The sequence below is a fragment of the Falco peregrinus genome, chromosome 11 (genome assembly GCF_023634155.1).
Source record: "Falco peregrinus isolate bFalPer1 chromosome 11, bFalPer1.pri, whole genome shotgun sequence".
Taxonomy (NCBI): domain Eukaryota; kingdom Metazoa; phylum Chordata; class Aves; order Falconiformes; family Falconidae; genus Falco; species Falco peregrinus.
The window spans coordinates 12,389,104-12,401,461 of NC_073731.1; the positions used below are offsets into that span (position 1 = coordinate 12,389,104).

Genomic DNA, 12,358 nt, shown 5'->3' on the forward strand with positions numbered 1-12,358 from the left:
AGCAACACTTAAGAGCTTTGAACAGTGTGTCAAAACTAGGTGTCTGCTGGACTTAACCTTCAGTCAGCTACTCAAGTATCTGTAATGTAATGAGCTAAATGGCTGTATCCCATTTGAAGAGAAACTCGAGCCTACTGGTAGCAAGGTTGCTTGCAGGTTCTTGCTAGCAAAAATTGCATGATGGTGTGATAATAATTTGAAATGAGAGTAAAGGTTGAAGTAACCTGCTATGCTTGGTGCATATTTTAACTTTACCATTTGGAATGGAATGATAAAGAACTAAGAGGAAATTAAGTTGATATTTTTGAGCTTGGAGCACGCTAGGAATGCTGTCTTTGCCTTATTATCCATTAAACATCTGTTTACATAGCGTGGTAATTGCTAAAGCTACCTATAGGGGAAAAACTGTTAGAATGAAGAAAGCTGCCTTATGTGCAGCTGCCCACTTGAATATGTAATTCCTGGTCTCTTGAATGAAATATAACTTGAATGTAGGACTGTTTGTGCTCAGGAGATCAAACCCCTTTACACTTCCACCAAAGCTGCTTGTAATGCATATTTAAGATGCTAGCACTCAAGTGTTTAAAGAAGTTTTTAAATAGAAGCCTTAGTTCTAAGGATCAAGGGGTTGGTTTCTTTCTACTTTCTTCCCCAGATGAGTGCAATGTTATTGCATTAAACTGTTTATATATTCTGTTATACTTGAACTATGAGTGCAGCAATGATATGGTGCCGGGAGTGAAAGAAGACTAGATGCTTATTTTTTGTTTTTTTCTTTTATTCTTTAGAAAAGCTTTAGAGCTTCATTAACAATTTTAGTACTGTAATGATTATCAAAATAAAGTGTTGTCTTCTCTATGTGACAACATTGGATTTATTTAATCCCTCAAAGTAAAGGTTCTGCTGGTGGCAGAACAACTTGCTTCTGTTCTATATATGTATATAAAGTGCATGTTCACAGCTGTTCCACCTTTCTGACAAAGTGCATGATGTCTTGTGCCAGAAGCTTTGGTTCCTCAAAGGCAGCAAAATGCCCTCCACGTGGCATGTAAGAGTAAGTGATGATGTTCTTGAAGACCTCCTTTGCCCAGACCCGTGGTGTATGTACTAGCTCCTGAGGAAAAGCTGCAATCCCTGTGGGAACATACACTGCAAACCTAGAAGACATTAATTAAGTGCATTTTTGAAAAAAAGTCCTGGGGAAATTGTATAAAAACCTCCTGACTAGTAATTGCCACAGTCAGCTGGCAGAGTTTCACCACAGCAACACATTTTGTGGTTTGTACTCTGCTGAAAAGCTTCGCTTGTATTTGGATCTCCTTGAGTATGAGAATATGATACCCAAAAATGTGAAGTAGAGCCAACTTCGCACACAGTTCAATCTTGAAATGTTTCATATTTTTAAACTTACCTTTTTTTATAGTTTTGCAATAAATGGCAAGACTCATCACCTCTTTGTGAAAGTCAGAAATGAGCATGCTCAAGTTTACTTTAGAATTTATAGTACCAGTGTAACAAACGGGTTGAGGAAAGTACAAAGAAAAAGACTCTTCTATTTATTTGTATGACCAATCACATGGAATTCTATTCTGCAGCATTTTCTGGTCAGCCTCTCTTATAGTCATCTTAAAGTCAGTGGCTGTTAGAAGGTGCTTTGTTTGTTAGAAGGTACTGCTCTCCAAATTGCTTCCCCAAGTCTGTGCTTAACACTTGTAGTCGTTAGTTTTATCCACCACTAAGCCATATCCTTCCTAATTCAGTTTAAACTTCTCTCTTTGAAATGCCCCTGATTTTCTGTTTTGTTTTAACTGAACTGAGCCACAGATCACAGTTGTTTGATGAATAAGACCTGTATTTTGAACACAAGACTGAATATACTTTGATAAGTCTGCTGCATTGTCTTGGCTACAAGCTACTTTGTGTGAATTACAGATTCAAAAGAAAAATGACTCAACTATTTTTATCAAAAGAAAATAAGAACTTGGATTGTTTTTTTTAACAAGTTAAGTTTGCTGTTGTAAGTGATCTAAATGTTTATACAGGCAAATGTGGTTCAATCTCATTTGCAAATCTTTCTTACGCCTACCACTTCATTACCTGGCATCGCCTGTTAGACCAGGGTCCTTGGAGATGTTCTCCTTGTAGAATCGCATTGAGGACACAATGGAGGATGTCACCCAATAAATCATCACATTGGTCAAAAGCTCATCAAGAGTGTATTTGCTATTGATAGAAAAAGATGAAGACATTTCATTGGAAGCTGTTTCTCAATACGCTGTATTGGGCTCATGCCCTGAAGAACAGTTGTTCTTGTTCTCCACTTGTTTTCAAGCAGCAAATTAATTGGCACCCATGTGCCCAGAGCAAAACTGCCTGGTGCTGAAGCAGTAGCGTGCAGGCAGTCTGCTGTAAGTTTACACTAATGTGTCATCTTTCATGCTCAAAATTCAGCTTTGGCCAGTCTTTTACCTATCTCCTCATTAGTTACCATTGCTCATTTTTTTAATGAGTCCTCTCATGGAAGAGCACCTGTTTTCTTACCTTTCCAAGCCTCCATCATCTTTATGCAGAAATGATTTATCTGTCCAGGTAGAGAATTTTTCCAAAATATATGCAGCAAGCCCCACAGGGGAGTCATTCAGTCCACAACCTAATTCGGGAGAACAAGAGAACCATTGCAGTTGCCTGGCATTGCAAATACTTCAGTGGGAGTTAAACTGGACTTGCATCAGTTCTTCAGAGTTTTCTATGAGAATTCAGTAAAGAGTGCATTTTACTAGCCCTGGTAGTACTTTATTCTTGAAAAGTTCACCCCAATGGAATTTTGGCTATAACTGACAGCACTATAAAGTTGAGTAATTCCTATACAAAAGAAACCAGGAGTTAAGAAAATCCTCTGGGCTTCTTGGTAATGTGTGGCAGAAAGAGCAAATTCAGATGTAAAGGGATTACACTCTGAAAAGAAATTTCAGATAAACTGTTTGGGAGCACTGTCCTGCTTAGGATGGCTAACTGGGACCTGGAGTGCTGTTCACTTTCTATCTAATTTAAACAGTGGAGTGTTGTGTATCTGCTATCTGTTCCTGCCTTTGGGGAATGCTAACAAACATTATAAACACAGCATATTATATCTGTGGTTTAACCTGTAAAACGGGTAGGGATTACTTCAGCAGTGGTAGAGCTTGCCTTGGGAAAATTCTTGTACCACACTCTAGGCTGTAGTTTTACAGTATCCTTAGAATTGCCTACTCTCAAGTGTATTTTAGTGTGACTTTAGCACTGAATGACTTCGTAGAAGGTGATGCACAATGTGATTTCAATTTAATAGTGGACATAGTTAATGCAAAGTAAGTTTGTGCAAGTTTCCCTGCGCTGTCAGGCCTAAAGTGATTTGCTACAAATCAAAGTCATGTAAATGCTTTGACCAGCAAAGGTAGGGCAGGCTAAAATGTGCCAGCTAGCATATGACCTGTCTGGAGGTGAGCATTTTCTGAGCTGAAAGCTGTCTCTGAATCACTGTATTCAACTTTCATGGATTGGATGCTCAGAAATACCAGTCTTGTTTGCAGCTTACTAATGATTCAACCTGTACACATCTTAGGTACCACAGCGTCTGGTGAGTGAAAATACTGTAGCTTTGCTTTAAACCTGCCTAATGAGAACTAAACTGATAATATAGATATTTTTTGAGACTAAGCAGGAAATATGTGGTTTTTCCCACCTATTTAGTTTCTACCTTTCACAATTTTAGTGTGCTACAAAATCCCTGCTCTTCTTTTTTTTCCAGGTTAAAGAGTCCTAGACTATGTACAGTGCTTGTATGGAAGTTGCTTGGTCACTTTAGGGTTCTTTTTCTCCCCTTCATGTATTCTTTTGATTATAAAATATATTAATGAAACAGGGGTGGAAGAGATTCTAAATATCATGGATTTAGTGTTTTATCTTACTCTCTTTTTGCTTTCTTTAAGAGTTTGTAAGATTCTCTTAAACTCTGAGCTGGCTGATGTTTCAAAGCACTGTCCTTGACTCTTGGATTCTCTTGCATAGCAGCAACCAAACTAGACCCCATTGGGATTTTCTTCCTCTGCTTAAATTGCTTTGGACTTTGTTGACATCAGTTTTTATCGGTCAGTTTAATCAACCAGTCACTTAACTGCAGAGAGTTACAAAAACATTTATCTTTAGATTAAACCAAACCCTGGATAGGTGTCAGATTTTCACTTAACCATTAACTTTTATCTGTAGAGAAACTAGGATCATACTGAAAGGTACAGGTGCCAGCACAGATTTTTGTGATACTCTCTCCCCCCTGGAACTTGCTTACTTATTTATATTCATGAATTCTCATGTTAACTGGTTATTAATCTATGAACTTAATCCTTTTCTTAATTCAGTTTAATGTCTTTAAGAACACTGGGGGAAGGAACCTCAACAAAACTTTTTTTTGAAATTAAATATGTTCCATTACTAGATCCACAGCTTCTTGATTCTGCCAGAGCTCTGATATTTGAAGCATGATTTCCCTGTGATATTATCACCTGTAAATCAATTCTCCTTTTAAAAACATTTCTGCTAGTTTTCTGATCAGACACTAGACATACTGGCCTTTGTTTTTCTGGGGGCTGTCTTCACTGTTTGGCTTTTGAAAAGAAAACTCAAAAAACCCCAACCTGGTATCTGGTTTGTCTCCTTTTATTTCTCTGATATTGCAATCAGTTCAAGCAACAGACTAGGCATTAGCTGACGTTTCACTTTGAGTTTCCTCTTTTCCAGTTAAATGCCAGGACGGGGTGCTATTCATTCTATGGTCTCCATACCTGATGCCAGTCTGAGACAGCTCTGCTGTCTTTCCTGATGAGGGTTTATTTCAATAAAGGCATACCCCATAATCTTTGATAATATTATAAAAATAAATCATTTAACTTTTCTGAGATGGCCATACCTTTCTTCAGACTCCTTATCTACTGGCCCCACTACATCATGCTTCTGGCTTCAGGTATTATGGCTGTGTCTACCTTTCTGCAAGTTTCACATTGCACTTGCTTATGGTATTTTTCTTGTTTTCACCCACATTTATTTCTAGAAGCTTCAATTTCAGGGTCCTGTGCTTTACTTTAAGGGGCTTTTTGCAAAAGGGTTCTTTGCCATAGAGAAGTGGTATGCCATTTAAAAGACCTTGAAAAGTGATATTTGTAGTCTCCATCTTTTTTTAAGCGGTTCCTTTTCACTTCCTTTTACACAGCTCTTGTCCCCATGTCTTGCATTCAGTCACCAGAATTCATTGCTTCTCAGACATGGTTGGCTTTTGTTCAACTGTGTTTTTATACGTCTTAAGCAGTCAGTATACAAAGTTCATAGTGATATAGAGAAGGTTCATTACCTGCAGTGTCTGGTTTGGTGGCTTGGATGTGTAAGTATCCAGACTCTCGCAATAGTTCATGTATATTCTTCTGGATGAAAGGGTACATACGTCGAACATCTTCCCTAGTAAAGCCTACGAGCCATGGTATATAAGCCCCAAGCATCACAGAAATCATCCTTCTCAAACCTTGTCTGCCAGCGAAGATAAGATTCAGATGAAGCCCTTTCACAGATCTGAAATCAAGTTAATTAATAGAAGGTTAAATCAAGCAATTTTCTGTTTCCAAATTTTCTAGAAAATAAGTCTGACGGGAGCTGTAATAGAAGCATTTCACTGAGCCAAATACATAAGATCTTCACATTTATCGTGATTTCAAAAAAAATTTAGGCGAGTTAAAAATGGTACAGCTGGTGCCATCTCCTTCCAGGAAAGTCCTATGCTTCATGGTACTGCTCAGTTGCTGAAAGGCTGAGCTCCTTCCTTTTCTCCCTGCCAATTTTAAATTTATCTCCTTCCTGATTTAGGATGATGATCCTTGAGGTCTCAAATCAAAATGCAGCAGAGCTTACTTCCACACCTAGTGAAAGAGAAGCCAAACAGCACTCCATTTTTCTCTGTACAACTCTTCCCTAGATAAGGGAGGCCAACAGCATCCTGGCTTGTGTCAGAAATTGTGTGGCCAGCAGGACAAGGGCAGTGATGCTGTACCCAGCACTGGTGTGGCTGCACCTCGAATACTGTGTTCAGTTTTGGGCCTCTCACTACAAGAAAGATGTGTCCAAAGAAGAGCAACGGAGCTGGTGAAGGGTCTAGAGAACAAGTCCTGTGAGAAGCAGCTGAGGCAACTGGGCTTGTTTAGTCTGGAGGAAAGGGGGCTTGGGGGAGACCTTCTTGCTCTCTACAACTGCGTGAAAGGAGGTTTTAACAAGGTGGGTGTCGGTCACTTTTTCCCAGGTAACAAGTGAGAGGATGAGAGGAAATGGCCTCAAGTTGTGCCAGGGGAGGTTTAGATGGGATATTAGGAAAAATTTCTTCACTAAAAGGGTTGTCAAGCATTGGAACAGGCTGCCCAGGGAAGTGGTTGAGGTATTTAAAAGATGTGTAGATGTGGCACTTAGGGACCTGGTTTAGCGGTGGACTTGGCAGTGTTAGGTTTATGGTTGGACTCAATGATCTTAAAGGTCTTTTCCAACCTAAATGCTTCTATGATTCTATGAAATTTAGAAAGCGTGAGAATGCAAATACCAGTATCAATGCAAAGCGCATGAATATAACTGAATGCACAGGGGTGGGGATACCCCTGGAGAAAACAAAGCAGAAGGCGATGAGAGGCAGGGCAAACAGAAGGCAGGACCCGGACCATGGAGCAAGAAGGTAGGGTAAGAACTGGAGAAACCTTCTCTGCACTGATTCCCTTTGCTACTCACTGTGGCAGCATCTGGGCCATGTTTGTGGTAATACGAGATCCCCAGTCTCCTCCCTGTAGGTAGTATTCTTTGAAGCCCAATCTATTCATCAGCTTATGAAATATCCGAGCAGTTGCTTTGCTGTCAAAGCCTGTAGGTAAAGAGAAACAGAGGAAACCTGTTTGTCTTGGTGTATCATCCCCTGGCCAAAGATCATGGTCTGACAGAGGCACATGAGTATGCTGCTGTGTAAAGGCACAGTGTGCTATGCTGCTCTGCCTTGCTCCTTGGCAATACAGTGAACACAAGATAGAAATTCAGTGGAAAGTGGAGAAAGTGGAAAGCAGACCTGGTTTCCAGCTACCATTACCTTCCGGATCTCCACAGCCAGCCCCAGAGCCTCAGCCACGTGGGTGTTAGTGCAGAGCCAAGCATCTGCATTCACAAACTGCATTCCCTGGTGAGGGCCAGGGATGACTGAGGCTCCAAGAACCTAGCAATTCCAACTGCGCCTTTTCATCGCTCACCTTTCTGGTGTGGTGCCTCCGAGAAGCCATAGCCTGGGATGGACGGGCAGATGACCTCAAACACCATGTCACCCTCATTCAGGCCATGCTCAGCTGGCTCTGTGAGCAGAGGGATAATCTTGTAGAACTCGTAGAAGGAGCCAGGCCAGCCGTGGACCATCAGCAGAGGTTGAACAGCTCGACCGTGAGGGACATAGGAGGGCTTCACGTGGATAAAATGGATATCAATCCCTGCCACACATCCAAGACAGATAAATTAAAAAAAAAAATCTGTTCTGAACTCTGAAGAAGGAGGGTGGCAAAACTGTGATTAGCATTCACAGCAGAAGGTACACAATCAACCCATGGCAAGAAGATGCCTAGCTGAAAGGACATGCCTGGTATTTTACCTGTGTCTCACCTTTTACTTACAGACAGAGGTATTGATCCCAGTCCCAGTTACTGGGGTCACAGGAGACTGAGCATCCACCTCCTGAGAAACTGGGTCTTACAGTATATAAGTACAGCTCCACTTCAGTGAATAGCATAATGCAGCTAAGACACGTGCAAAAACATGACTAAATTACAAAATGTGTGGGTGATAAAAAGAGAAACATGAAAAAAGTAAGTGCAGGATAGAAGTTTAACCTGCAGATCACTTATCTAAAGTCTGGCTAACCTCACCTGGCTAAACTGGGTGGGGGTGGTGGATATTCCAACCTCAGGGGCTGGGTAAATTTTACAGTTTTCAAAGGTGGCTTCAAGGCAATAGCAGAAGAAAACCTCATTGTTATTTAGTGCAGGTTCAGAGCCAGATGAAGCCCATCTTCAAGCAGATCTAACCTTATCACCACTGTGCAATAATCTTAATCTATAGAGGGTTATTAATAACATAGCCTCCACTACTGATCCTTCATTAAGCTGTTATGCATACTGTTGTCTTAAATATAGTAACCTCTTAAATCCCCCCATTCTCTCTGTGCATTTCAGAGCGAGACCTGCTCAAGCCACAGAGACCCCCTCACCTTCAATGGTGGTTCGGAAATGGGGATATTTGTTCAGGATTTCCACTTGCTTGCGCCAGTCAAACTGGTTCCTCCAGTAGGCCACCACCTTCTGCAGGTAGCTGGAGTTGAAGCCGTAGTGGAAGGCAGCCCCTTCCAGCTGCGGTGTGTAGCGGGCCTGCTCCAGGCGGCGATGCAGGTCCTGCAGACAGGAGCTCTTGCAAGGCTGGCCAGATGCCTGCATGTGCCCTATGCTAAGGCAGGCATGAACAGGCCCTCCTGGCTCCACTGGCTTCTGTGTCTCTCTCTGGGACACCACAAGCCCCCCCTGAAGCAGTGCCATACTCTGTATAACTTCCTGAACCATTTATATGGGGAATATATTTTTCTACAGGTTAGCAGTTCCCCTAGGGCACCCAGGAGTAGCGGGTTCTACGCTTGCCTTACTGCTAACTCGCTTTAGGGGTTTTGGCACTAGGAACTTGCCAGCACTGCCAGCTGAGAGAAGAATAAGCAGCTCAGCCTGTGCTACCGACTGCTAGTTGGCCAGATAATTAGTGACAGGCTTGTAGGGACAGAAGGAAGAAGGACCCCATCCTTCTTCACCCTTCCAACCCTGTCCTCTGTGGAAGCCCCTCAGTCCTGCCTTACTGGTGCCATTGCTATCCCAGTGCCCTCCCACCCCATTCCACCACTGCAGACCTGCTGTCAAATTCTGCTGCTCAAAGCTTGGCCTTTCTGCAGGAGCAGCCCCAGGTTGCATGGAGAGTCTGTGGTCTCAGAAAGCATAAAGACATTGGAGTGAATCTGAGCTCAAATCCCATTCATAAAGGGCAGTGAGCCAGAGCATCATCTAATGGACCTGTACTGGCTATTGCCCCCAAGACATCACCTCGAAGCAGTAAGGTGGGTAATAAACCGGCTCCGCCTTGCAGCTTTCTGCCCCTCCTTACATCCCAGCCACGGGTACCTCAATTTCTTTGTCAGATGTTTCAATCTTGAAGGGACGGATACTTTCATCTTCTTTCCCTTTTAGAGGTCTTTCATCTGAGCCCCACCATCCATTGCCCATTTCAATAGTCTTGATCTTGTGTCTAGACCTCAGCCAGTAAACCAGCATCCCTCCAACCCCCAGAGCAGCCACAGGGACCAGGACTGCATTCCTCTGAGAACATTCAAATGACCTGGGGAGGCATAAAATTGTTTGTGCTCAACAGAAGTGTCAAGGGTAAAGGGACTATGCTGAGGCTTGTAGTCACATTTTTTGTGAGTAACAAACCCCATGTAGTCAGCAGGGGCTGGGTGTTTCTGTTATTTTTGAAGATTGCAGGCAGGATTTGTGGCAGGGTTACATCTACCGGTGTTTCTTAGGGACCTTAAGCCTTTGCTGATCAGGACTTGTTAATCACAAGGCTTCTCTGTCCCTCTCCTTATGAACCAGGTGTGCCCTGGGAGACAAGGATCAGTAGGATATGGATCTATCTGTTTTAAGGCAGGTACTGAAGTGAATGGGATAGTAGCACCTGGACAGCTTCAGGCATTAAAACTGCACAGAGTGGGCTGAGGAGCAGAGACAAGAGTTTTCAGCTGCTGGAGACAGCTGGATGTGCTAGACATGCCCCTTGACTGTGCTATATACATAGCTCCCCTACAGATTCAGTCATCTTTTAGGGCAACACTAGCCCTCCACCATAGCTTTCCATAGGTAAAGGTCTCAACTTGTCTGTCTGGTGCCTCTTTTTCTTACCTAGACAGCAAAGTTTCAGACTTTCTTGAGGTGTGGGAGCTAAGGCACCAGAGCTGGACTTAACAGACAGACAGCAATGTTTTAAAACTGTTCAAACCCTTCAGCAATCAGTCCTAAATGTAGTGTCCCTTCCCATCCCTCTGACCTGTGCCTCAAGCTCTCCAGCTTCCCTTGGGGATTAGCAGAGCTGTCTGGGGCTATTGCAGGGGGCTCAAAGAAGACTGTGAATGAAGATTTTTTGTCATACAGGGTATGGAAGGGACTATGCTGTGCCCCAACCAGGGTGCTAATAAAAAATGAACTCCTCAGCACAGAGCAGCTATTTCACTTACCTGATCCGGGACAAGATGCCATCCCTAGAAAATGGGGGGGGGGGGAAAAAGATTCTTACAGTCTGATAGTGTTGTCTGAATGGTACCATCCCTTGGGGATGGTGCAAAGAACATCCCCTGCCAGCACCATTTACCGCGCAGCCATGGGATCACAAGCTGTTCAGCTATCTGGCAACAGAGACCGTGTTTCTGGGCTGTGTTTTAGCTAGATAGTTTGTCACCATAATATTCCCTCCTTCAGCACAATTTAGATAAAAGGCACTGAACAACTGGGTAGGTGTCCTTGCGGTGTTTCATCCTACAGAGGGCTGTGTTACTTCAGCCAAGTAAATAGTTTATTTAGGCAGCTGTGTAGCGATAGGTGCCCAGCCTTGGCAGGGGACTTCCAAGCTCAAGGGTTACTCTGCTGCCAGCCACGTGGTACTCATCCTGCCCAGGGCTGGCATGAGGAGCGGCTTGTGGGACCCTTCCCTGTTCAGGTTCAGTGAGCTGCTGTACCTTTGCTACTTCCAACTACTCCTGACTGGATACCAAGCTTTTAGGTCTCATCTGCCCACAAGAAAAAGAAAACATCCTCCTTGGTTCTCTTTTAGCCTGGTAAATTCTCTTGCAAGAAAAGCAGAATCTAAAATCTACCAAAAACTTAGAAGCAACAGAGAAAGTCTTGTTACTCTGCCTTGTGGAAGGCAGCTAGATGAGGGAGCTGTTTGGTGTCATAATTACGATGCCTTGAGACAAAAAAAAATGAAAAGGACAGGAAACTCCATGAAAAACCAAGTCCACTGGGTGTTTCTTTTTGCCTAGTACCCTTTCCCACTGCTACCCGTGATGCAGAACACAGTGCCTGTACTGGACACCCCTGCAGTGGTGAAGGCAATTGGGTAATGATCTCTGAGACAGTCTATGTGATTTTTAAGGAAGTATCTCCTGAAACCACTCCCAGACAAAGAAGAACAAGAGCTCCTAAGAGTAAACAGTGTCAGCCCCCACCTCCCTGGAGGCTGAGTAGCTTATGCAACAAGTAATAACAACCTCCTGCACTTACATCCTGGAGTTTAGTGAGTCAGAGGCATGAAACCAGTTATCACGGCAACAGCACAAACTCGGCACTGCTAACAAAGCAAGCATGTCCCAGAAACAGCTCTCTGAGTGGCACAGAACAAGGCTCAGTCTTATAAAACCTCCTCCCTACCCATGCTCAGGAAAGCTCAGCTGCATGCTCCCACCCACCGATGGCCTGGTGGACCCCACAGGGGCTTTCTCCTGCCCCAACCCTGGGGACCCCTGTTTAGAGTCCCTCCTCCCTGTGCCAAAGAGATCTCACCAGGTGTTTGGAAGCATCCTCTGCCACATATCTGCTCCTCCTTGCCTACCACAGCTCCCAGCGAAACAACCCAGGTGTCTCCTCTGCTGGCTTTCTCTTCCGCAGTGACGCTCTCTTGGTGACAATGCAAGCTACATCAACCATGAGTGCCACCTATTGCCTAAATGTGCACTTGCAAATTAAGCTCAACAAGAGACAAATGCCAAGTCCTGCACGGGGAGGGAATAGTTCTGTGCATCAGCACAGGCTGGACGCCAAATGCATAGAAAGCAGCTCTGCAGAGCCTGGCCTGAGGTCCTCAGCTGAGCCTGAGTCCACAAGGTGCAGCAAAGGCCAGTGCGTACAGGGCTAGATAGCAAGCGTGTTAGCCAGCAGGCTGAGCGAGGTGATCCTTCGCTCTCTTCAGCACTTGTGGGACCACATCTGGAGTGCCATGTCCAGTTCTGGCCTTGCTGGCAGAGGAAAGACTGGAGTGAGCCTGCCCACCCTTGGTGGTCAGGGCCACCAGGCTGCTGGGGGGCTGGAGCCATGTGGTGTGCAAGGAGAGACAGAGAGACCTGAGCTTGTTCAGCCTGAGAAGAGAAGGCAAAGGGTGGGGTCTTATTGCTGTCTACATCTACCTAGTGGAGAGTGTAGGAAAAATGGACCAAGAACAAAAGGCAATGGATGCAAATTGC

General features: G+C 43.9%; 1 protein-coding gene across 2 annotated transcripts; it reads right to left on the reverse strand.

Moving 5' to 3' along the window:
* Positions 1-757: 757 nt before the first annotated feature.
* On the reverse strand, positions 758-11,836 carry LOC101912868 (epoxide hydrolase 1-like). Of its 2 annotated transcripts, XM_055816258.1 has the most exons (10): positions 11,682-11,836; positions 10,358-10,381; positions 9,249-9,462; positions 8,300-8,480; positions 7,296-7,526; positions 6,790-6,919; positions 5,381-5,595; positions 2,542-2,650; positions 2,098-2,223; positions 758-1,157 (listed from the first exon to the last, which is right to left on the reverse strand). In XM_055816258.1, exons 1-10 carry the CDS (start codon positions 11,708-11,710, stop codon positions 956-958), a joined length of 1,461 nt encoding a protein of 486 aa, XP_055672233.1. In that variant the 5' UTR covers positions 11,711-11,836; the 3' UTR covers positions 758-955. The 2 variants fall into 2 exon arrangements, with proteins under 2 accessions (XP_055672233.1, XP_055672234.1); XM_055816259.1 differs by lacking the exon at positions 10,358-10,381 and having other exon boundaries at positions 11,682-11,823.
* Between the last annotated feature and the right edge of the window lie 522 nt (positions 11,837-12,358).

What these genes read in the sequence shown, in the direction of transcription:
- LOC101912868 (XM_055816258.1), bottom strand. Translation starts at nt 11,710, where the DNA reads ATGTGGCAGAGGATGCTTCCAAACACCTG. An exon ending in GGAGGCACCACACCAGAAAG is followed by an intron (nt 6,920 to 7,295) that starts GTGAGCGATGAA and finishes CTTTACCTACAG; the next exon opens with GCTTTGACAGCAAAGCAACT. An exon ending in ATGGCCCAGATGCTGCCACA is followed by an intron (nt 5,596 to 6,789) that starts GTGAGTAGCAAA and finishes ACTTGATTTCAG; the next exon opens with ATCTGTGAAAGGGCTTCATC.